At 44.6% G+C, this 25,848-nt stretch overlaps 2 protein-coding genes across 6 annotated transcripts in view; one reads left to right on the plus strand and one right to left on the minus strand.

Moving 5' to 3' along the window:
* disp1 (dispatched homolog 1 (Drosophila)) overlaps window positions 1–12,432 on the minus strand; it is a 96,028-nt gene extending 83,596 nt beyond the window's left edge. For both annotated transcript variants that reach the window (XM_087852268.1, XM_087852263.1), the window contains exons 1-2: window positions 12,267–12,432; window positions 9,950–10,025 (exon numbers count right to left, since the gene is read on the minus strand). The gene's annotated coding sequence lies outside the window, so the exon portion shown is untranslated. The remainder of the gene's footprint in view (window positions 1–9,949; window positions 10,026–12,266) is intronic.
* A 6,290-nt stretch (window positions 12,433–18,722) lies between these two features.
* Window positions 18,723–25,848, plus strand: part of hmbox1b (homeobox containing 1 b) — a 30,053-nt gene continuing 22,927 nt past the window's right edge. Inside the window, exons 1-3 of one of the 4 annotated variants that reach the window (XM_087852272.1) lie at window positions 18,723–19,261; window positions 19,597–19,599; window positions 20,808–21,488. In XM_087852272.1, the coding sequence (XP_087708398.1) occupies window positions 19,098–19,261; window positions 19,597–19,599; window positions 20,808–21,488 (848 nt within the window). In that variant the 5' untranslated portion in view covers window positions 18,723–19,097. The remainder of the gene's footprint in view (window positions 19,262–19,596; window positions 19,600–20,807; window positions 21,489–25,848) is intronic. The other 3 variants (XM_087852271.1, XM_087852269.1, XM_087852270.1) reach the window with 3 other exon arrangements.

Consider the following 25,848-nt stretch of genomic DNA (forward strand, 5'->3'; position numbering starts at 1 on the left):
GTACTGCAGGCAGACACCAGGGGCTGATAGAGACTTTTTGCCTTCATTTTTGCAGCGCTGTTAGGTCGTCGATGTTTTCTACAGTCATTGGTGTTCAGGTTTGTGTGTCTGAGGCCTTGGGTGAACAGCTTCATTTTCTCTTTGAATGGTTAGTGTCCACTGACCAAAACACGTCCAAGTGGCACAGAGTCAGTCTCTCTGGAGCCAACCACACAGTAGGTTTTAATTTGTTTTTTAAAATTGGAGTAGCACCTGTAGGGCGGGGGCTAATGGTAGGCTAGTTAGCATGAGTTTTCTTTCTTTCTTTATTTTTTAAATGTAAAACCAGCCTGCAATGGGAACTGCTAAGCTAAGCAGTTGTGCTATTCTGAACATCTTGGGGCATTAACGGTGAAGTTCACCCCTGAGAATGATCATTTCTGGAGAAGTGGTGCAGGAAGCTTGTGGTGCCAGTTTCTTTATAGCACATCATGACGACCAACAGTTTCCCAGCAAAAGCTGTGAAACAGCCATCAGGGCAACAGCACAATCCACAGTGTAAGGCAGTGACAACAAAGCCAGATGAGGAAAGTGTTTGTCCGTCAGGATCTGAATAAGTTCTCCATCTGTGATCATTCAGTCCAGTTTTCCACTCGCGCTGCTTCTCAGCTCGGCCTCAGGGCACAACAGGTCTCCCTGATGGGTCTCTGTAGGGTCCAAAGGTTCAATAAAGTGTGACGAGGTTGAGTACAAAGGTTTCATAAAGGTGGTCAGCTGGGAACTGACAAAAATGACAATTTGAGTTTTGCAGTTTGGAAAACATCGAAGTGCGAGTTGTAATGGTACAAGCCACGCCCCTCACATCCTGACTCAAGTCCTTCTTCGCATATCGGGAAACAAAGCTGTTCACACAGAACGGCTGATGGATTAGTCGCACACTGTTTCCACCTGCAGTGGCCATCTCTGTGGTCAGTTGGGAGGTGATCTACTGATCATGGCACAGTCAGCTGTTAGTGATGATTAAGCAGAGCATTGGAGGAATGTGGCCTTGTGCTGTCCTTGGGCTTACAGGGAGGCCATAACGTGTGAGGGGCAACTGTGTGCTAACCTTTTATCAGCTTAACTCTGGAGTTAAGCTCTTATCGACTGTGAGACATTTCCCTAACCGCAAAACCCACAGCAACAAAGTTCAAAGCTTTTAGAGGCAGTGGGACACAAAGACGGGTTTGCACCATCTCATGATGGAGGACATCTGGGGAGGCCAATCCTGGTTCTTAGTATGCAGATAGGAGTGATTTAAATAAACATTTCATTCATGTTAATCGCCAAACATGTGGAGACGGCTGAGTAAAGAAACGTCTGTTATAAGGACTGCAGTGGATCGGCCAAGTAATGGGATTACTTTAGCCCTTTTCAGACATTTGGACGTTGGCTTCTGTAATCAGACACCATCATCGGGACGTCACCTTCAATCTGAAACACTGGCAGCCGATGGCAGCTATTAGTAATCAAGGAAATATGTCAGGTAATAATGGCTGAATGGACAGAGAATGGTTGGGATGTCAGAGCTGAAGCACAAAGGATGAAAGCTGCAGTGACCCGATGTCAGGTGGGGGGGAAATACATAAATAATCGACACAGCATAGCGATATTTAACTATCATTTGTTGAAACAAAAACATATACACATATCTGAAGTGAGAGAGACTTTTGCATTATCTATTTTATCCAATACAATCAATGTAAAAAGTTTATTTCTCAGCATAAATATGAAAAATCGAACCGAATAAATAAAGTTTTCCAATTGGAATCCTGACCTCGACCTCAGTGAAACGCTCCAGTGTGACGTGGCTGTTCAACCGAAACTGAAGATGGGGTCAGGTCTGACACCCGGTAAAAAGTCTTTGATCAGAAGACGAAGCACGTGAAGCTTCTGAGGCCCGTTCTGGAAGACCTCCCCTCCTCAAACACCACGATGCTCAACATGCTCTGATGTTAGCCTGGCACAGACCAGCTGACTCCTGATGAGTAAGAGGCTGCGAGGTACACAACACAAGGCCTCATGAGAGAAACACGAGCGTGACGCTGTGTCTTCTCAACAACCTGCCCATTAGTACCACTTTCAACTCAGTTTACCATTCAGGCCCCAGTGAAACCAGTTCAGAGGTAACTAAGCCCAACACTGGGAGGCGTATGAGCCAAATATGATTCGACAAGGCCCAGAACTCCAGGGTCAGGCCACAGCAAGGAGCACGTGTCCCCGGGAGAGGAGGCCTGGCTGCTCCCTCAGCCGTCAACGTTCTCCAGTTTGTGCAGCAAATCCTAATGAGGCCTCTCTCTGCGGGGGAGCCGAGGTCCTGTCTGTGGGGGTTTGTCTGATGAGCTACGCAACCAAGGAAAGAGAAACATCTCTCCTACACATGCACACTCACAAAATGAAAGACTGATGAGGTAAAGGACTTTGTGCAGGCCAAAGAATGGCAACAGATTAAGAATGAGTCCAGTAACGAATGAAAACACAAACAACATGTGGTTTAACGTCATCAGGAAAACACGAGATGACTCAGTACCTCCTGTAAGGTATTAATTGAATTCTATTCTCTTCATACAGCACCAAATCACAACAACAGTCGCCTCGAGGCGCTTTATATTGCAAGGTAATGCAATCGGATGACTCTGTATAAGCACTTAGGGACAGTGGGAAGGAAAAACTCCCTTTTAACAGGAAGGAACCTGCAGCAGAACCAGGCTCAGGGAGGGGAGGCCATCTGCCACGGTCAGACAAGAATGTGAAACCTGTGAAAGATTGTTTGATAAACTCAAATAAAAAGTGTCTGTTTAAAGTCACAGTGAGGGATCCTCCTGATTCTGGTTTAGAAAGCTGGATCGTATCAGTGCTGCTGTGTTTACTGAGCATCAGCAGCACCAGACTAGCTGCAAAGCTAACAGCTCAGAGGTTGGAATTTCTCACCTGCAGCTTTTCAAACAGCTTCTCACTGCAAACTTTAACAAACATCGATGACCCAGCCCAGCTTTTTCCATCTCTGATCCAATGCAGCGTCTGTCGGTATCGGGCGGATCTCACTCCAGTTTCAGATGAATTATCCCTGACTGTGGGGAAGTGACTGGGAATCATCCCTTTATGTGTAAAGACACAACAACTGTTGGTATTTATTAGTGATACGATACATTAAACAGGCATCAGGATAAATAAGGATAAAAAATAAATGCTGCTTTTATTTGCACTGCTCTTGCTTTGCTTCCAAGAGGCTGCAGCAGCTTCTTTCTTCCTCCTCTCACAGCCTGAAATACATCGTGGTCCTCCTGACATTAACACCTTGTTAAGTAGACGGACAGTAAATTCGTTGAATGCACTTTGTTCCACTTTATTTCATATTCATGAGGTTTTGGTAAAACCCGACTTTGCCTTATAAATAAAACAATGATTCCCGGTCTGCGTTCCTAATTCTGGGAACACTGGCCTTGCATCAGAAAATAAAATGCCAACCTGGCCTTTCTGGTTCAAATCACATTTTTACAATATTTTGTGTTTGATGTTTTTTTTAATGCATCTGTGCCAAATTACAGCTGCTGATTCATAACGATGACGAGCAACGTTTCCTCTAATGTTTCACGTGTCTGAGCGAACACACAAACTGAGCGTCCCGTGGACACTGTGAGCGACAGCAGACGTGTGCACTGTGGTCACGCCAGCATCGAATCCAAGTTACATGTTTATTAAAGTACTCAAATTACAGCATTTATGTTAGACTACTTTTAATTAACTGCTTTAGCCCACTTACAATGAAAATGTAAAACAATCCTGTCCATGACCTGCAGCATGTTAACACTACTGGAAGGAAAAATAACTTCAACTCCAATTTTGAAAACACAACTTCCTCTTTTTGTTATAAAGCTCTGACTTGTATGATGAGTCTGTGGTCTGGGAGAGAGTCTGTAACTCTGTCTGCAAATACAGTAAATAATGACCAATGTTGGGCAATTAATTATAAAGTTACTTCTTCAAAAAAGTAACTATATAATTAAAATAAAGTAACCTAAAATGCAGCCAAGGCGTTTTTTAAACAAACATTTCAAACTATTTACAGAACAATCAGCTGTTCTGCATCAAATCTGATGCCACACAAATTATTTGTGTCACTCCAAAAAATAATTTCTGTCCACTCTGAGATGAAGGAGAACAACAGCCTGATATGATGAGATGATCTTGAGGAGTTTGCCCCTCACAGATACTAATGTGCCACAAACAGGACTTTAATATCACCAACCATTCCCATGTTGTTACGCTGTATCCATAGAAATGATCCACCCTGTACAATGAGACACTCAGATTTCAACGTGCAAAAACAAAAATGTTCTAAACTTGATAAAACTTAAAAAAAAACCAAAACACTAAAACATCTTTAAAATATTTGCCATAAAAGCTAAAATGATGACAACAACCTTTGGGCCATGTCAGAGGAGCTCTCTGTGAGCTAGCACCACTTGAACAGACTTTTGTTCTGTGTGGATGATGAAGACTAATGTTCCTGTGTTTGCACTGCACTTTTTGTGAGCACAAATTTCACGTTACAAAGACCAACATGCTTTATTTCACAGGATTGTTAAATATAAGTACACAACATTGAGAAATGACCACAAGCCGTCTTTTGAAAGTTGTTTTTCTTTTATTAATGTGCTCAGATATGGGCCTTTTTTCCTCGATATTTTAACTGGCCGATTATCAGACACTTTAATGCATCTGTCCCAAAGATCCTAACCCATGATGATAGTAAGAAAGTGAGAACCTCGGGCTTTTATCTTTAATGGGCTTTGAGCTGTCGTGTTCAAACATCAGATTTCACCCGTTTAAACGTGATATACATCGTGGACGAGGACTCTCTCCTCTCAGGCAGCGAACTGCTTAAAACGACGTGAAGAGCTGAACGAGCTCAGGGAAACTGACCCATTTTCAAGAAGATACTTTTGTTCTAATCTTTTCTCTGTGTGTAATATTGTAGGCTCTACCTTACTGTGATTTGGCGCCATATAAATAAAACTTTATTGAATTATTTAGAGGTGCCCGTGTGAGCCCGTGTGACTATGGAGTAGTGCTACAAATGTCCATGTGGGGCTGATGTTCCTGAAAACTCAACACAGACCTGACTGACGAATGTGAGCAGGATGGAAAAGCCTGATGCTCACATTCCCGTGTGATCTGTGTACGGGGGGGGGGCACCCCACGTGAACCACATGACTTCATCCGTCTTGTCGGTGCCCCTTCCTGTTTGTAGCAAACCAAAGAAGAAGAAGACAGACTGCCGTCCGCTGCAGTCAGACTTTTTTTCCTGCTCTTAAATAAAGTAGTGGCGCAAATGTGCAGCACCTGTTCCTGTCGCCATCCGTCAGGATGTCAAATATAAAAACAGTGACAGCTGTGCGGCTGGCGGTGATACGGCGATGCTCTGGGCTGATGCACAGGACTGAGCTTCTTCCCACACAGCGCTCTCTCCGGGTCAAACAGCTTAGAGCTGAGTGCAGTGGCCAGAGCCTGTAATGTTTCACATATGCTTTCCGAGGCGCACCAGGCGCTATCGATCGCTTTAATCTAAAGCCCGGGAACGAGGAAGAAAAGGGAGCATCAGGCAGCCGCTTTCAATTACAGCGCCATAAAGACACGCAGACAGGACGTGATGGAGGGAGAGGCGGTGATAGCATCTGCTGAGGCGTAACAGGAGAAAGAAAACTATTCACTGCTGCTAAATGAATATTAACTGACTTCTGTCATTCACTCAAACATTAAAATACACTTTAGTTTATCAAATGAGCAGAAACAACAGGAAACTGCGCAGCCTTTAACCTTAACTACATGTGGACCAATAGAATTACAAAGGCCTGTTCTGAGGCAGGAAAAACGCCGCTACAGCTGTACCAACGTGCCATCTTTCCAGCCCAGCCAACCAGAGAGGGGGAAGAAATCGACCGACACCAGCCCCTCTGGAGTTCCACTTTTTTATGATGTGCAAATTAAAATATCCCTTACAAGCAGATTCCAGCCTAACCCGAGTCCTTCATGTCCCGAGGAGATGAGAGCGGATGGTTGGGCAGCTGCACGCCGAATTACTGAATAACAAAGAATGCGTGAGCGAGAGGCTGCGATGGAGGAAGCGGCAGATCACTGCAGCAGCAGCCGTCAGACGGCTGTCATTGATCCAGACAGGACGAGACGAAATCACCTGATCAGACGCCACACAGACGTTTTCCAGCACTCTCCATCGTCTGCGTCTCAAGACAAACGACCCTTTGAAAGCACGGACGTCGACACAGCTTTCATCATTCACTGCTTTTGCCATCTCCATTAAAAGCTTGTCGTCCTTGGTTTAACCAGAGGACAGAACTGAAACAGATGCATCTGTTTAAGTTTCACGTCTTGTGAAATCCAGTTTTACTGCACAGACATTATGAGATCGATGGAAACGATAAATCGTTTGCAGGTTTCAGATTTCGTAAAATCGTGTTGACATAAAAATTCAAAGGTAATAAAGTATGACAGCGTGTCAGCATCAGCGTGTACGAAGGTGACTTCAGTGTTTAACCTAAGCTGAACCTTTACAGCACTAATGTGTGCATCGTATACATTCACGGGCCATTTTGTTAGGTACACCTGTGTGCCTGATGTGGCTGCTCAGCACCAAACAGACCAAACCTCCTGAACACAGCTGAGATATTTCACTGCTGTCAGAGACCAAAACAGCGAACATTGGACCAACGATGTGACGCCGACTAACATGACACAGAACCAAGGGTGTCAAACATAAGGCCCGGGGACCAAAGACAATGCCGCCCATGGATGGCTTTGGGAAGCGTGAAAGCGTGAAAGCGTGACAGCGTGCGTCAGAGGTTAAACAATTAAATGACAGAAACGTTCCCGTTTCCAGTAATACAGAACTTTGCAGTGGGGGTGTTGTAGGTTATGTTCTGGGTGGGTGGGGTTGAATGGGTCCCCAGTTTAAGTATTTAAGGTTTTGTTGCTGGTTTTCCAGGAATGTTTCAAATATAGTTGATGCTGCCCCTGTGTCGTGCAGACCCGTCCGTCTGATCTTGGGCTTGGATTTCATCCCCACTGAAAGCAAAATACTGATCTGAGATAAATCCAGATCCGTGTCTTTGACAGCCAAGACAGCAGAAGGCTTTTCCTCCTGAGAAACAGAACAACGACTCTGTCTGTTGGATATCTTCAGTGGATCAGACCAGCCTGTCAGCACCAGGACACACAAACTGTGCAGTAATCTGAAGTCTCTGCAGACGAGAGATCGGGCTGGTGCCACATGGTTCCTCCACTAGCGTCTCCATCATTCAGCTCAACATCAAAGAAGCCAGCGCCTTGCTTTTGAATTATTGGCAGCAAGTGTGCAGTCGTGCCTCCGGCGGCGTCCGGCTCCCAGCCTGATTAACCCCTGTGCCACGCCAAGGAGGAAAAGCAGAGGATACGGCCCACGGCAAGGCGAGATAAATTACAGTGGCAACAACTGCACATCAGCAACGACGCTAAAGGTCACGCGTTTGTCATCGGCACATTTGACGGCTCAATCAGCTGCAGCTTCAGTCCAAGGGGATGCACAAGGCAGAGCAGGTTTAACCTCGGCCACATTATCTGTATAACGTCATGATACAGACATGAACCTCCAACCACCTGTCTTCCCTTATCTCGTATCCATGTTTCCCTCCACACAGACATGCAGGGTTAGCTATAACGGTGGCCGTCTGTGCACGCCGTCCTTTTTCTGCTTGCAGTGTTGGGAAGGTTACTTTTAAAATGTATTCCATTACAGATTACAGATTACATGCCCCAAAATGTATTCTGTAACGTATTCCGTTACGTTACTCAATGAGAGTAACGTATTCTGAATACTTTGGATTACTTAATATATTATCATGCTGTTTACAACTACATGAATGTACTATTGCTGTGATTTATTACTGTTACTGAAGGTCCGCGGCTCCGAACCGTAGTAAAGGGACCTCTGGCTAATACGGTGGGTTCGTGTCGGCTCGTAGCTGAAAACTAGCTTTACTTTGTTGTCTGGGTCAACTTTGCTAGCAGAGACAGAGAGAGGCGTTGAAAGGCTGCTCCAGCAGAACTTATTGTTTCAGAGGAAAACACGAACACGGTGTACAGTCGAGTCTTAATAGCTTACTTACAGCTGGGCTCGTCAGGCTCTCTTCTTGGCTGCAGTGGTTATTATTATATTTACATGCTTCCAGCTCCCGTTTCTGCTCGATGACAGCTCGTACTTTTCCTTTTTCTCCCTCCCTCGCTCACAGACACATAACGTGTATGGCAGTCCATTCTCCCTGCAGCACGGACTACACTGCCCATGATGCTACATTCTTTAGAGCTATACCTGTAGCATTCTGCCTGTTAGCTTAGCACAACAACAACAAAAAGGCCTCTCTCACCCAGGAAACACGCAGAGAGAGAGCGTCACCCTGTAACCATGGCAACCGTAACGCTGCCTGGAACAACAGAACGTAGCTGTCAAACAAAACCCAAACAGTCCTGACCCGCCACAATATGAAACAGGGAAGTACCGCCGTGTAATCCATTTATTTCAACAAAGTAACTGTATTCTAAATACCACCTTTTTAAACGGTAACTGTAACGGAATACAGTTACTCATATTTTGTATTTTAAATACGTAACGGCGGTACATGTATTCCGTTACTCCCCAACACTGTCTGCTTATAGCATTCGGGCTCGTGTTGTGCTGAAGCTGTTCCTGACAGGACAGCCAGTTTACACAAATGTCATTTAGCAGCTGATTAAAATGCGTCTCATTTCAGGGGTTTTTGTCCGAGATCAGTTTATCGGAGCGTCCCTCTACATCAGTCCTAGTTTCTCGTGCGGCGCCTTGGGGAAATGAAACCCCACGCCTGCTCTAAAGGAAATAAAGCAGTTTACAAGGAACACAAAGGCTTCAGTGCTCTTTGTAAAGACAGTCTTGTTACTTGGAATTACATTTTCCCCCCATCTATGGGTTAATGCAGCTCTACCATTTATTCTTTCGCCTGTTTGTGCATTACCTCTCTTTCCCATTTCCCCCCTTTAACTAAATGCCTGGAAAAATTCCAGCACATCATCAGCAAACGGACAAAAGATAATTCAGTCCAGCCTGTTCCACGACACATGGGATTCATTCTGAGGCGATGAAGACGAACGCTGGCGTGCAGAAGGTAAGAAAACAAAGGAACAGTGATAAGATTACACATGCTGACGCAGAGCGATTCTGTTCACTGATACTGGCAACAGACAAAAGAGGAAGTGGTCTATTGATTTCCACATACAGAGACAACAGAGGCACGTTAAATGTTTCCAACATGGACAAAAAATAATCTGCTGATACGCTGACACAAAGACTGATTTAGGAACATAAAGGTTGGCACAGAAAAGCTGCGGGAAAACTTGCCCAAAGTGAGAGAGCGAGCAGCTGTTACAGCCAGCTGTCCTGACCAGTTGCTCTTAAGGGTGGGGGGCCAGGATGGAGGGATTCAGAGACATTAAGGAAAGACGGGGGATATAAGAAGCAGACGGAGATGCTGATGGCTGACAGGGAAGGAGGAAAACGCTCAGATAGAAAGGATAGGAGTGTTCACCTAGAAGCAAGATTTTGGAAACTTGGAAAACTCTTCTGTGGCTTTTTAAATGGCAAAAAGAAGAGAAAGCTAAGCTCCGCCCACGTCAAATCCAGATATCTTCTGTAAGCGTCACAGAAACACAACAAACACAAAACCAAAGAAAGTATTGTTTACAGCCTTCAATCACACACGAACCTTACAGAGGAATAACAAGCTGAAGAGCGACCCCTAGTGGCATTTTCTCCACCGTGCACCGACAATTCAAGTACAGGCAAGTTAGTCACGTGATGTCCTTAACATTAGAGCCTGTGTGTGTTCAGTGTGTAGGTACTTACTGTAAACTCTCAGGAGGAGCACTCTGTGTGTTTCCTTTGCTTTCCTGATCACAGAGAGACGAGCTCACCGGGCTACCTAACGGAGAGAAACATTGATTAAAAGAAGAGTACAGAGCATCCACAGCTCTATTCAAAGAAACCACATTCTCCCAGAGTAACTTTGCACGACTCACAGTTCAAATAAGTTATTGTAGATTAATAATAATCTACGAGCTGGGCCTCGGTAATAGCCAAAAATGTTGCAAAACTGACTGAACAGGCTGTAAAGAGCAAAGCATCCTGCAAAGGCAACCCAAGCGTTTCTCAAGGCAAACATGCATCATACAAGGCTGCAGCTGCTCATCTTAATGCATTACTTAAACCCACTGAATCACACATGACTGCTGTGTTGGTGCACAAACAAAGTAAATGAAATATTCCACTTGTCTGATCTGAGACAACAAGAGTCCAACATCACTAGTGTCCATTTTCAAAGACAGCTCTCATAACCTTCATACTAGCTTTGCACATGACTGCCAATCCAATGATCCACCAGCATTTGTCATAATGTTGGCTGACGTGAGCTCTTTCAGTGGTGGAGCAGTGGGTGGAGCAGTGGTCAACACGGCTGCCTCACAGGTCTGAGAGGTCGTGGAGATCTGGCTTCCTCCCACAGTCCACAGATTCATCCTCATCCTCAGCTGGGGTATCATCCAGCCCCCTGCCACCCTGAATCAGATAAGAGGATGGATGAACTTTTACTTTCTGTGCCCTCGTCAGACAGCCCGCGCAGATTTTTCCTTCGGTTGTTCCTGTCTGTGGAAGTGGACCGTGGACCGTGTCACAGGCAGTGGGATCCAAGCAGACTTCACAGGAGTTTAACAGGAGTGACTATTCAGCCATTGTTCCTGTGCAACCAGGGCCCGTCCATCCCCCATGTTACACTGTCAGCTGCTGTCTCCGTACGCCTGTTTAGGTCGAGCAATGGTTCCTCACCGAACACACAAGATCTTTGACTTCCCCTCGTGTGTTTGTAAAAAGTATTTGGCTCAAGAGCTCTTGGTCACGTTCATATGACGCTGAGAAGCTATAAAACAAGGATTCGCTCACTAATGCTCGTAAGAAAAACACTTTCACTGCAAACTGTTGACAGAGAGCTGGCAGCCAGTGCATTTACACACACGGCATGAAAACCTGCGTTCATAAATAACAAAGGGAAAAGGGGGGACAGCTGATCATCTCAAATATTTCTGTTTTCTGCCACTAAGCCCAGACGGGCGAACTGGGTCACAGGGGCTAAGGTTAGGCTTTGGTGTGATGGTGTTTCCACCTAGCCTAGCAAAACTATGACATCACTATGTCTGAAGGTTCTCAGTCCAGGTCATGACATCACTATAATGTGATTGGTCACTTGCAATGTTGAATCTGGACCAACAATAATTATGATGTTCCGGAAACAACGTCAGGTCTCACTTGATGGGCGACAAACTCGGGCAGGCTGTGGTTTCAAAACGATGCTGGACTGGTCCAAACTGTTCCCAGCAGCCCACGTGACACAAACAAACAAACTCTTCCTCCACACTTCAGTAATCAGTCTGAACTTCAGCAGGTCGTGTTGATCGTGCCTACATCCCTACATGCAGTGACCTGGTCTCATGTGATTGGATGACATTTTTGCCTTAATGTGCTTTTGAACAGATGTACCTAATGAAGTGGCGGGTAGGCGTAAACAGTCTATAAATGCAGGAAAAGCGCAGTTCCTACTCTGCTGTGTTCAAATCAATAAAGCAGCATCTGTCAGGCAGAGAGAGCATCATCAGTTCCTGGAACAACACAGCAAACACGGGGACAGTGTCCACGGGCCTCCGTGAAATGGAAAACACACCTGTGCTTGTGCAGCTTTGCAGACCAGCACACTAACAACAACCAGGTACACAAACACTTTGAACATTTCACTCCTGCTTCTTCCCCAACAGCTCAAACGATCACGTTTCAGATTTAAAGGGGCGGACCTGTCCGCGTGAACGTTAACAGCCAAAGGTGACGTTATCAGCACAGCCTCGGCCTTATGTCACGTCACAGCTGACCCCGCGAGCTAGCGTTGACCACAAGCCCAAAGCTGAACAGCTCGCTTGGACACAGCCTCTGTCGCCTGAGAGCTACGAGCTCCACACAGCCTCCCCGAAACAAACACAGCGCGGCGCGGGTGCTTGCCCCACGGCAGGCGAGTTAAGTTCACGTTAGCTGCCTGACGCTAACGCCAGCTAACCTCGCTGACCGAAACAGCTGGCTAAACAACAGCGGCTTCTCCGTGTTTCTCTCCCAGCCCCATACTCACCCGAGCACCCGCGCGGTGTGAAGGCGAGCCACGGGGCTAGTGCTAACGGCCGACCGGAGAAGTATTCCCGGGTTTCTGCTTTAGTTCCTGCGGATGCTGATGTGTCCGATCTCCGTGCATCAAACCATGTTGGGTGGGCAGCTGCGCACTGAGCTCTTGTTTGTACTATCAGGAGGTTTCTGGGAGGAAATGTAGGAAACTTCGAAGGGCACTAGGAGGCGACTATGTACCTCAGCCTCCTATCTCCTCGAAGTATTTTATTTGAGCAAAAGTAGTTTTTCAGATATTCGTGTCTGTCCTTCTGTTGGGAGCTCAAACCCGTTCAGAAGCAGTGAACAGAAAATGTCTCGAGTAAAAGCGATCAGACAGAAGCGTTCACTCTGGACTCAAACAAAGAAGGCTGACTCAGCAGGGACAGCGTTTAGTGACAGAAGTAACAGAAAGCAAGAATGCGTCCTTCCATCACAGTCTAGGTTTTGCCTGATGGCTGATTTTGTTCTACATGTGCAAACACTTTCTTTGACAACAACAGATGCACACATGCTACCAATTGGTGGCATAAATATTAATCGGGATGTGCAGTTTTTCAACACATTTAAAGCGATCTCCAAAAGTTGATTCTGTTCATCTGGACGTAGCGTTGAACAGAATCAACTTTTGGAGATTTACGTAGCTGGATGGTTGAGCATGCATCAAAACATTTAAAGCTAAATACAGAAGCATCAGCAGGCTGATTATGAAAGATGGAAGATGCCGTCGTTATAGGTCATTTATAGGTTAGAAAAAATGAAGTCTTACTTTTTTGAAGCCAAGAGCACTGAGCTCCTCACTGCTGGACACTGTATGCTGTTGCCTAGTAAACTGTTGTTCCTATAGTAAAACATATGTTCCTTTCTGTCTTTTGGTAAGTTAGTGGGAACCTTGATTTACCAAATGAGCTTCATGTTGCATCCAGTTCCTAGTTTTAAGGCTTGAAAAGAGCAATGGGAAAGTGTTTCCTGATATCAGCAAAATGCAAATATCACGCTTAGTCTACTGCACTGTAAATATATATATATATATATATATATATCAGAGGTGGGAATCACCATACATCCCACGATACGATATTATCACAATACTTAACACACGATACGATATTATTGCAAATTTTTAAAATATTTTGCGATATTCAGATTCTGTACATAAAGGTAAACTTTATCAATATTCATTTTCTCTAATATCAAAGTCTCACACTCAGTCTTTCTCTCATTTCAGTTTTATTGTTGACAAACTGAACGGTTTGTATTACAGTCTAGTCCAACTTAACTGAATCAACCATCTGGTACAATTATAGCTATTCTGAACTATGCAGTTTATGAAAACTATGCAGCCCCTTCAGCAACTGAAGAATTTGAAAGTAAATGAAAACAAAATATAATTTTACATTAAATAAAAAAGTTTTAAACTTAATTAAAATAAAACATGTCTTAAATTAAAATAAGTAAACTGTCATGTTTATTGCTGCCAAAAACAAGTTAAACACATTTGGACAGTGAAGGAATGTCAGGATTCTTGCTCAGAAAAAGGATCAACATGCTCTGAAGTCAGAGCACAAAAACCTTTTTGTAACAAAGTATCGATTTCTGCTGTCCCTGTATCCATACATTATTAGCAAACAAAATATCACCATGCTACACAGTATCCATTTTTCCCCCACCCCTAGCTACAGCCACCCCACACTTACTGCTAGTGAGTCACTAGCGGTCGCTAAGATGGTGAAACTTGAAGCGGCTAGTCTGAAATAATCATCGACACGCCTCAGTCTAGTGTGGCGCTGTCCACAGTCACTTTCACAGAAAACACACGGACGACACTGAAACGGTTTCTACAACTCGATGCCTTTTTCCTGTTTTTTTTGTTCTTAAAGGTTGCAGCCGTCACTGGGTTGGGAGATTGCTTTCAGTAAAGCTGGTAAGGTGAGGGCTGATTAGCAGGAACTTCAGTTGAAGCTTCATTGTGTGCAGCTGCTGCTAGAACTATACATGAAGCTGTAGATATCTCATGTTCATCACCTGGGGGCTAAATGTAATATCCGTGCTGTAGCATTTAGCTCCATGTTGCATAAAATGTCTTTGGGAAGCCTGTCTGTGGTGATGTTACTGAACAGTGATGAAATGATTCCTGCTTCACAGCAAGAAGGCACTAGCAGAAAGGTACGGGCAGATTTAGATAAAAACCTTTGGAGGTTAACTTAATTAAAATAAAACATGTCTTAAATTAAAATAAGTAAACTGTCATGTTTATTGCTGCCAAAAACAAGTTAAACACATTTGGACAGTGAAGGAATGTCAGGATTCTTGCTCAGAAAAAGGATCAACATGCTCTGAAGTCAGAGCACAAAAACCTTTTTGTGACAAAATATCGATTTCTGCTGTCCCTGTATCCATACATTATTAGCAACAAAATATCACCATGCTACACAGTATCCATTTTTCCCCCCACCCTTAATATATATACATATACATATATATCTAGATAGATAGATAGATATAGATATAGATATATAATAGGGGTGCAACGATACACAAAATTCACGGTTCGGTTCGATACTTTGGTGTCACGGTTTGATATTTTTTCGATACAAAAAAATGTTCATGCTTTTTTAATTTGTCGTTTATTAAAATTATAAATATATATTTTAACTCAAACGTACAGTTTTTAAATTTAATGTTGCTGAAACAACAAAGGGATAAAATAATTAATCTATCTGATGGAGAAATCCCTCATCTTTGGAAAAGAGAGTTTATTACAGAGAAATGGCTCTTTCCAAAATAAAAGCTATACTATACGTTTCTTCTGGGCTATATTCTCAGCAGCATATTAAACATATCAGCAATAAACCTGCCGTTAACCTCCCATGTTGTGTTTCCTGCGTTTGGGTCCTACATCCTGCCTGCCACAGAGCCAAACCGTGACACTAACAACAAATTGGGGAACAAATACCAAAAGAACTGTCTCAGTTAATGAGGACGTCAATAACGATACACTTGTAAGCCTTCAGCCCACACCCACATGTTTTACCATCTGTACTGAATCAGGTGGAAGCCAAGAATCATTAACTGTGGAGAAAACTGGCGAACGTCAAAGTACCGTTAATAAACACGAGCTTTCTTCTGCTGTACATCAGGGTCACCTCGTAATTTGGATGCTTCGACTTGAGTACAGTTAGAATTGCTTGATCAGCTGACACCTGTTCGCACCGTGCTTCAGAGTAGCGTCGTCCTCATAACGATGTCATGTGAGGTCAGATCATTAGCTTGGACTCTGCAAGTTTTGATTTACATTATAAAAGACAGACGGTTTTTATATTTCACCACACAGTGAGACAGAGGGACTCACGCAGCTGCAGCAATCACTAAAGAACTTGTATTACATAAGTACATATGTAGTATAGATAAGCAGATAAACAGACTGGATTCCTGCATGAATCCTGAGCTCTCAGGGTGGCATGGTGGTGCAGTGGCTAGCATGTAACCTCACAGCAAGAGTGTTGGTGGCTCAAGCCCGCTGGCTGTACTGTGTGGCGTTGTCATGTTGTCCCCGTTCTGTGTGCTCCTGCTTCTTCACAGTCCAAACATCGTACATATTAAGCTAATTTGTGACAATATGTGTGACTGTTGGAGGGAATGGTTGTCTGACTCTGTTTAGCCCTGCGAGAGACTGCCGACCTGCCCAGGATGTACTCTGCCTATTGTTCAGTCACATCTGGTAAGGGCTCCAGCTACTACACAACGCTGAACTGGATAAGCAGTAATGAAAATTATGACTTTAGACATGCAGCTTTTATGTCCCAGTAACTATTAAAATTGGATTTCAATATACTTCAAAATAAGATACTCAAATAAGCTCCCTGAGACCTTTAAAAGTGGCTGATGAGAACTAAACAGCTTGTGTCAGACAGCCGGGGACTCCATCAAGCCCCAGTATGATATAGATAAGGATTATTTTGAACTTTTAAATCATGCAAAGCTACTCTAGAGTTCAAAAATTTAAAAAAGGAGCATCATAGATCTCACTTAAAGCAGTATTTCAACGTTTTGTTACAGCTCACATCAGTGGACTCGTTATGATAGGACACGTTTAATACATTTAAAAAATAAAATACAGACAAAAACAACACAATGACAACTACAAACTGACTCCTTCCTCAAGCTATTTTTGGACAGTAGTTGTCACATGGGGGCAGTGTGACTACCAGACTGTACAGGAAATTGCACAGATTCTGCAAAGCAGCATTTACATCTCTGCGGCTCTCCAGCTGTAGTGAAGCAGCAGTGCTCCCATACAGCTTGCTGTAAATATGCCAAGCACCTTACATGAGACTGTTATGCATTATTCATGAACGGTAGGTCATAGACAACCGCTTTAACTGCATTAGTATTCATCCTATTGTGCAGCACAAAGGTTTCAAACAGCACAGACTATACTTAACGCCTCCACTGTGGCAGATCAAGTTTGACCGTCTTGCTCAGAAGCTCTTGTTTGTCTCGTTCCCAGCGTGACCACTTGGATCAAACTGTGCGTGAGCAGATGATCATATATGGACCTTTAGCTGATACAAATGGTGCTCTTCTGCATCTTTTTTGACGCAGTCTAATGCATTTCTCTGATTAAAACTCAGAGAATGAAAAATGTAAGTGCATCTACTCTGCTGAGGCAAAGCAGGTGCACGCTGAGAAGAACCCCCCCATACTATATTAATGGTTAACTTAAATGAGTTGTTTTTTTCACACAAAGTGTCTAAGTGATGCACATGTCAGGTTAAACAACTGGATCCAATCCCCCTCCAGAATTAAGCAGATTTAAATGTCCCTTTATGGCTAATCTTTAACCATGAACAGCTCGTTAGCATTCAGTTTGAATAAATTCTGTAATTTATCAATTTTGGATCAATTCTGTTGAGGAAAATTATTCAAAAGCACCTCTAAACTATATACTTAATGCAGTTTTGAGATTACACTCACCAGCCACTTTATTAGGAACATCTTTTCAACTCCTCATTCATGCAAATATTGAATCAGCCAATCACAGTGCATCAGCTCAAAGCATTTAGGGGCTGTAGACATGATCCAGACGACCTGCTGAAGTACAGACCAAGTATCAGAAATAGAACAAAGGTGACTTTCAGGGACTTTAAACATGGTGTAGTAGATGATGGGCTGTGGGGTTTACACAGAATGATTGCAGCTCTCTGGGTGAGAATGTTTTGTTGATGTCCAAGGTCAGAGAAGAATGGACAGCCGCCTCGAGCCAGTAGAAAAGCAACAGTAACTGAAATAATCAGTTGTTACAGCAAAGACATGCAGAAGAGCATCTCTGAACATGCAACACATGTTGAACCTTGGAGCTGATGGGCTACAGCAGCAGAAGACCCCACCGAGTGCCACTCCTGTCAGGAACAGGAAACTGAGGTCCACACCGGTTCTCCGACAACACAAGATTGTCCAACTGATGAAACTCTACTGCGACCTTCAGATGGTATTTTCAGAAAACAACATGAAAGGATGGAAGCATTCGGCTTTGTATCAACGACTCAGGATGGTGTGGGGATGTTTTCACTTTGGACCCCTCAGTTGAGCATCAACTGCCACCTGGTATTGCTGTGGACCATCCATGACCACAGTGTACCATCTGCATTTCTTACAGTTTCAGTCCAAAGCAGCATTTCTTTATCATCTAAAAAACAAACGGAGGTGTACTGCTTTAATCTTTTTCTTATATTCAAACATCCCAGAGTTTACATGTGTGGTTGGCCAACATCACACTCACAGAAAGAGTCTCACTGGTCCACCTCACTTCAGATCAACGCGGGCTGTTATGTGTCCTACGATGTAAAATCGTTTTGACATCCTTGAAGCAGATTCCTGTTTTGCTCCGCTCTGCGTTGTTCCTGTTCTTTTCTATTCTTGCAGTTCTAAGACTGTATTCCACATTTCATACAATCTTGATTATTGAGCCTGCTTTCCTTCATGCTGGGTCATCGATGTGTGCTCCAACCAAAGCTGTTTAATTGGCTGCTCTTCTAATCCCTGTCCTTGGGTCTGATTACTGGCACCAACTTAATTAGGGGGGTTTTCCACTTCATTTAAAGACTAAGTGGCCTTTACCTTTTCTTTAATAGAGTAACAAGTAGGGGCCCCTGTATGGTCACACTGCAGCTGACTTCGTGTGAGGTGTACAGGAACGTGTCGCAGCGGTAATGCGGTTAGACGTGCAGCCGGCTGGTGGCTGCCCGGTCGGCCGGTGAGGTGGCACAGGTCGCCTGGTGCAGCTGCTGCGGGGTTGGGGAGAGCAGCCGCTGTGGCCACATTAAAAACTGCATCACTGTTTTTGTGACAACTGTAGATCAGCGAGCCATCAGCTCCCCCTCTCCCTCGTTTCAGGGATTTGTAGTCCGTAGCGTAGGGAACGCCGCCGCGTGTCGGAGGCCTTTGCGGGAGTGAAACTACAGTTCCCTCAGAGCTGCTCGGAGGTGTTAGTTGTCAATATGGCTGTTGTCAGACAGACAAAGCAGAGAGGCAAATAATTCGCCTCTGATTAGAAATCCTTGGAAAAGGGTCGGACAGGGCACTGTTCCCAGCTGCTTTAGTGCTCGGCTGCAGCAAACGACACCGCGCCTCTTTGCTTCCGTTACAAAGTTAAATGGTTAAGTGGACGATTTGAAACCGAGGTAAGTCCTGTTACTCGGCTCTCTCGACACAGAAAGTGATGTTATTAATATCAAACGCTCGCTAGCCAGCGACGGCGGCTAACGTCAGCTAGTATCGGCGTTGGCACGGCTAGCGTTGTATGCTAATCATCGCACGAGCCCACGGCGACCCGCGTAGCCCACCTCAGGTGGCTAATCGCCCTCCGCGATGCCAGGGGGCTGTTGTCAGCGTGGATTCAGCCTCGGGGGGCAGTGAAGAAAACGAGAGCAATCCTCGAGTGTTACGGAGGGCTCGCCGTGCTGGGTAATTTTGACGTTTAGTCAGGGCGGTTTGTCCGTGTGCCGCACGGAGCGCTCGCTAGCGTTAGCTTTCGGGCAAAGGGCGTGAAAGCTGGCATCAACAGCGCTTCGCCTGCAGCGCTGAAAGGCGCGACGGCTCTGTGCTCTCACTGCGGGCCAGCAAAACAAAAACACATGGAGGGAGAAGAGATGCCGCCAACTGCGGGGCGAAGCACTTTAAGACTGGAAGCGTTTAGAAAGCTGCGCTGTCAAACAATCTAGAGTTTGCGTGTTTAACGACACCGTGGCTGCGTTTTTATTCTGTTGTAGTTTTGCTGTTGGCATGACAAACACTCTGAGTTCGTGAACTTAGCTGGGCTGTTATCAGGGGACATCCAAGCCCGACAGGAATGCCGACAGCTCCATCTTTAACTGCTTTAGTTACGTGCAGGGTGAACTTTGCCCTCTGGGTGAATGGGTAACTTACCCACTTGATCACAGTGGGCATGAATTCAAATGTTCTTGTTTGTTCGCAGCACACAATTTGCTTTCACTTGCATGTTTAAGCTCACAAATCCAGCGGTCTCCTGTTGTGTGCAGCCCGTCTTTCTGGCTGTGACAGATTTGGACTCTGCTTGGTAATGATTTACAGCATTAGCAGCTCACCTTCTAAACACCAAGGACTAGTTAATGTTCACCTGTCAGCGCTGCAGAAATAATGTGCTCAGACCCAAAATGACCCTTTACTGCACGTGTCTGAAGTCCTGGTAATGGTTTATGTGCCAGTGTCCCCCCATTATTTATGATAACTTCAAATGCTCTCAGAAGTCCTTTATGTTTCCTCCCCCTCCCCTCTGTCCTCCGCACAGTTTGGAGAAACACAGATGTAGAAAAATGCCAGTGACCCCTTTTAAACCGTTTATCATGTCGGCTCAGGTCGGGCTGGCACAGAAGATGGAAAATCTGCCGCAGTCTGATTCCAGTTGCATTGATTTTGAGCACAGCAAATTGCTCATGAAAAGCATACAGCGTGGGTGGTGCGCAGAGCAAGGATGTATTGTGGCTCTTAAAGAACGACAGACTGAATGTTAAGATAGCATCAGCTGTCAAGGTGACTCTGGCACTCTGAGCGTGTTGCCTGCTGCTTCCCAAAAATAGCTGATTTTTATGCCCTGCCCCTCCCCTCGCCTTTTTTTCTTTCACACTTCTGTCTCTCGCTCTTGTCTTTTCTTCTCCGCTGCCTCTTTATATTTTCTTCCTGCAGTTTTTTTATTCCCCTCCCTTCCCACCCGTTTTATGCCTACTTTATCCCTCTAACTCTCCTCCGCTTTATCCTGCTTCCCCATCTGCGACTGCGTTCCTTTTCACTCTTTGCTACTTAATCCTCTCATTTCCTCTGTCACTCCACCATCCCCTCCACTGCCTGACTTGCTCCTTTCCTTTCCTTCTTCCTTTCCTTCTCCACTTACTTTTCTAAGGATTCCTTCCTACTTTCCTCAACTTGGCCCGTCTGCATTTCCTGTTTCCTTTCCTCGCCTTGTGTTCCTCAGCTTGTCTGTCTTGTGTCTCAGCAGCAGGATGTCTGAGTTCAGCGAGGAGCCGCGCTTCACTATTGAGCAGATAGATCTGCTGCAGCGGCTGCGTCGCACCGGCATGACCAAGCAGGAGATCCTGCATGCGCTCGACACTCTGGACCGGCTGGACCGGGAGCACGGCGACAAGTTTGGCCGCCGCACCTCTTCCTCCTCCTCCTCCTCGTCCTCCTACGGCGTAGGCGGGGCCAACAGCTGCACCAACAACTCTGCCTCTAACACTACTACTACCACGTCATTCAACAATAACAACACTGCCTCGGCAACCACCACCTCTTCAGCGTCATGCAATGGCGGCGGCATCAACAGTGGCGGTGAGGGTGGAGCCGCCGATCACGCCGCCGCCTCTTCAACGACCTCCAAAATCTCCACAGCCACGCAGACGCAGTTCAACAGCGCCGGGGGGCTCTCGCTGTCTCCCAGCAACAGCTACGACACGTCCCCGCCTCCAGGGCCGCCGCCGCCCTCTGCCATCCTGCCGTCCCCGGTCTCGCTGGTGGCCCTGACACAGAACGGCCGCGACAGCCTAGCTGCCACCCCCAACGGAAAACTGTCTCCGCCACGATATCCGGTGAACAGCGCTGCAGCGACGCGAGCGTTCGGGTTTGAATCTACAGAGGAAGATCTGGATATCGATGATAAGGTGGAGGAGCTGATGAGGTGAGAACAGAGAAACTGTGTGTTTGTAGAACTGCACTGCACAAAAACGTCACCAGAGGGCAGTATGTAGTAGCACCAGGCTGCTGAGCTCAGTGAGCTGTGAAAGATGGCGACGGGGAATAATACTGTGGGGTGTAAATGGTAACTGACTGGTTCTTATATAGCACTCTTATACTCTGTCCGAGCACTCAAAGCGCTTCATACAGCTAATTCACCCAATCACACACTTCTAAGCTTAAGTATCTAACACTCACACACATTCACACATCGGAGAGCAACATGGGGTCAGTATCCAAGGACATTTGGCATGCAGACTGGAGCAGCCTGGGATCGAACCACCGACCTTCTGGTTAGTGGCTGATCCGCTCTGCCACCTGAGCTACAGCTAGAGGTGGGAATCACCATACATCCCACGATACGATATTATCACAATACTTAACACACGATACGACATTATTGCAATTTTTTAAAATATTTTGCGATATTCAGATTCTGTACATAAAGGTAAACTTTATCAATATTCATTTTCTCTAATATCAAAGTCTCACACTCAGTCTTTCTCTCATTTCAGTTTGATTGTTGACAAACTGAACGGTTTGTATTACAGTCTAGTCCAACTTAACTGAATCAACCATCTGGTACAATTATAGCTATTCTGAACTATGCAGTTTATGAAAACTATGCAGCCCCTTCAGCAACTGAAGAATTTGAAAGTAAATGAAAACAAAATATAATTTTACATTAAATAAAAAAGTTTTAAACTTAATTAAAATAAAACATGTCTTAAATTAAAATAAGTAAACTGTCATGTTTATTGCTGCCAAAAACAAGTTAAACACATTTGGACAGTGAAGGAATGTCAGGATTCTTGCTCAGAAAAAGGATCAACATGCTCTGAAGTCAGAGCACAAAAACCTTTTTGTAACAAAATATCGATTTCTGCTGTCCCTGTATCCATACATTATTAGCAAACAAAATATCACCATGCTACACAGTATCCATTTTTCCCCCCACCTCTAGCTACAGCCACCCCACACTTACTGCTAGTGAGTCACTAGCAGTCGCTAAGATGGTGAAACTTGAAGCTCCTAGTCTGAAATAATCATCGACACGCCTCAGTCTAGTGTGGCGCTGTCCACAGTCACTTTCACAGAAAACACACGGACGACACTGAAACGGTTTCTACAACTCGATGCCTTTTTCCTGTTTTTTTGTTCTTAAAGGTTGCAGCCGTCACTGGGTTGGGAGATTGCTTTCAGTAAAGCTGGTAAGGTGAGGGCTGATTAGCAGGAACTTCAGTTGAAGCTTCATTGTGTGCAGCTGCTGCTAGAACTATACATGAAGCTGTAGATATCTCATGTTCATCACCTGGGGGCTCTAAATGTAATATCCGTGCTGTAGCATTGAGCTTCATGTTGCATAAAATGTCTTTGGGAAGCCTGTCTGTGGTGATGTTACTGAACAGTGATGAAATGATTCCTGCTTCACAGCAAGAAGGCACTAGCAGAAAGGTACGGGCAGATTTAGATAAAAACCTTTGGAGGTGATTGTGATTTGGATCCAAATTTGTGTGAGAGGAACAAGATTGGACACTGAAGAAAGTATCTGAAACGTATCTGGATGCAAGTGCTCAGTCGGATGCACGTGGAGGGAATTTCCTGGCTTGGCTGAATCGATACACCTCGAAGTCTGAAACAGCAGCAAGTGCAAGGACGGTTCATCTTCTCAGGGAGTCATTTGTGATCTGAGGTTTATCCCACTTTGTCACTGGACTTTTACCAGTGGGACGTCGGGATGTGCGCAGTGATGAGCTCATTAGTGAGCTCGTAGGGTTACTGATTGACCAAAGCTTTAGGAATCTGTTTAGCTTGTTTATTTGTACAAAGCTCATTTGAGTGAACACAGCAGTTAAGCAGTGGGTTTAAAGCTGCCTGGGTCCTTCCTGTGGAGAGTCTGCATGTGTGGCTGCTCTGGTTTCCTCCTGCAGCCCAGAGTTAATTGGTAATTCTAAAATTGGCCGTAGGTGTGGACCTGAGATGGAGAGAGCGTGTAAGTGTATAGATTAGAGCCCTGTGCGAGTGTGGCTTGTTTGAATGGTCAGGAAGACAAAAGCACTGTGGAGACGACTGTCCATAAAGCTTTCTCACCTCTTATATTGTGATGATGATGCCCACTTGAGGGGAAATCAGGGGGCTCTACAGTATGGATCTAACAAAAAGTTTAATTTCACTATCAGAAGCTTATTTTAGCAACCTGTGGTAGCAGGTGCTGTCGATTCCTGAGACACCTGAACATCACAGTTACTCTGAGGTGTCAGAGTCCACACTCCACTATAACACGTGTTATACACTCTTTAAAAAACCAAGTTTCAGATGGAGGTAACTTCCCACAGTGGGGAGCTGTGCCTCGTTTGGCCCACAGGTGTGGGGGGGGTTGTCTGTAAAACAGGGTTAACGGCACGGTTTCACAGTAACGGGCTCATCCAGTGTGTAAGGAGTTTCATTCATATAGACAAACGCGTCATTTTGTCCGGTTTGTGTTGTCGACTTTTGCAGTCACAGCGTCCTTAATCTGGCTGTGTGGCTGCACCCGCTCCTGCGTGATGGCCTTTCTGCCAGCGGCGCTTTAAGGCGGCATTAGAGCAGGGCGGTATGACCAAAAATATTTATCACCATATACATTTGAAAATTTGCAATAACGATAGACAATTTTCTGGAGGAGGACAGACATTTGTTTAGAACTCTTAAAGATGTCGAAGAAGCTCCTTTAAGCAATTACTTTGGTGTTCCTCCACCTCCAAAGAAATGTCAGAAGTCCGAACCACAAAAGAAGCGCGTATTCTCGGACAAGTGGTTGCAGCAGGTGAGCTGGCTTCAAACAAATGATGAACGCACAGAGATTTGTTGCAGAATGTGCCGTGAAAATCCCACTCTAGGACAAATCAGCCTTTTATATGGACGCAAACGCGCGCTGCAACTTCTTATCTGGTGCGCGTCTTTTATTCTGACAGCAAATGCGCACATGCGGACCACTTATGTGCACCCGTGTAAATAACATAATGTTCTGCCGGGTGTGTTGTTGGCGCCTTTGTTACTGGGACCAGTAATTTCAAGAAAGGCCCCTATTAGAACCCATGAGAAATGCAAGAAATGCATTATTGCTCAATTTGCAATATCTTTCCCAGAACAAACACCAATTGTAGTAGTTCACTCGGAACTACTATGTTCCAAAGAGTGAACTACCACTGGCAAAATTTAGCAGTCTTTGCAAACTTCAAAAAGCAAACGGCCTCGATCTTGGTTCTACTTGCCTCTTACCGTGACTTCAGTGGAAATTTAAAATTCAGGATCTGACACAGACTGATTCATGTCCTACACAGTTCTTACACGTTCATAGAAATTTCTGTTCAATTAGAACCAAGTATTTGTGTTGATGATTGTAATTTTTATACAATGTTGTAATTTGTGTTTCAACAATTTTTTGATTAATGTTTTGTTTCCGTTACAATATTATACTTTAATGTATAATGTAAAGGAAACAAAACAGGAAACAAACATCAATCAAAAAATTGCTCTTTTTTATTCGGGCTACTTAAATTTATTTTGGGCTACCAAAAACTGAAGAGTCCCTGCCCGAAGGGCTACCAGGGATTTTGAAATTTTGCGAGGCCTGTGTAGTGCCATTTCTGGGACCATTTCAAGTTGCGTTACATCAACTGTTATATCCCAAATTGTAATAATATGTATGCATTACGTTCACAGTAACTACATAAATTGCTAAAAAGTTCAACAAACTAACAAAAAATGTAAAATCGTTTTTGTTTTTTACACATATATAGATCCCTCAAAACTGTAAATGCAGAAAAGTTGCACAAAATAGTTTCCAACCAGGAAATTTATTTTGAGCGTCTTCATAGTTTCACTTTTAGATACACCGAGGAGAAACAAAACAAGGAAAAACAAAAATAAATATTATTGTGCACAATTCGCAAAAAACAGCATAAAAAAACCGATTTGCAGTTTAATCCCAGAAACTATACAGAAAGGCAAACGTGCGATAGTTCGAGCTGACGTTAAAGTGCCGTAAACAGCTGATCAGATCAGCAAAGCGTGTTTCTGGAATATCATGTTTTTGTTGTTGCTGACACTTTGTACACGATTTTTGCAAAGCCATAAAAACCGCGGCCTGGGACAGGCTGAATGCATATAGCTCCTCATATTTCAAATGCAAAGGAAATATTGCGCTAGCTTATGTGGCTGCAATTCTACCGGCATTTAAAAAGAGTTGTGCAAAACGGAGCGTGCACGCTTTGATAGGCCTTGAAGGGTTAAAGCTGTCTGGATGTGTCTATGCACTGATC

Source organism: Neolamprologus brichardi, chromosome 15 (assembly GCF_056152115.1).
Source record: "Neolamprologus brichardi isolate AB-2024 chromosome 15, ASM5615211v1, whole genome shotgun sequence".
Lineage (NCBI taxonomy): Eukaryota > Metazoa > Chordata > Actinopteri > Cichliformes > Cichlidae > Neolamprologus > Neolamprologus brichardi.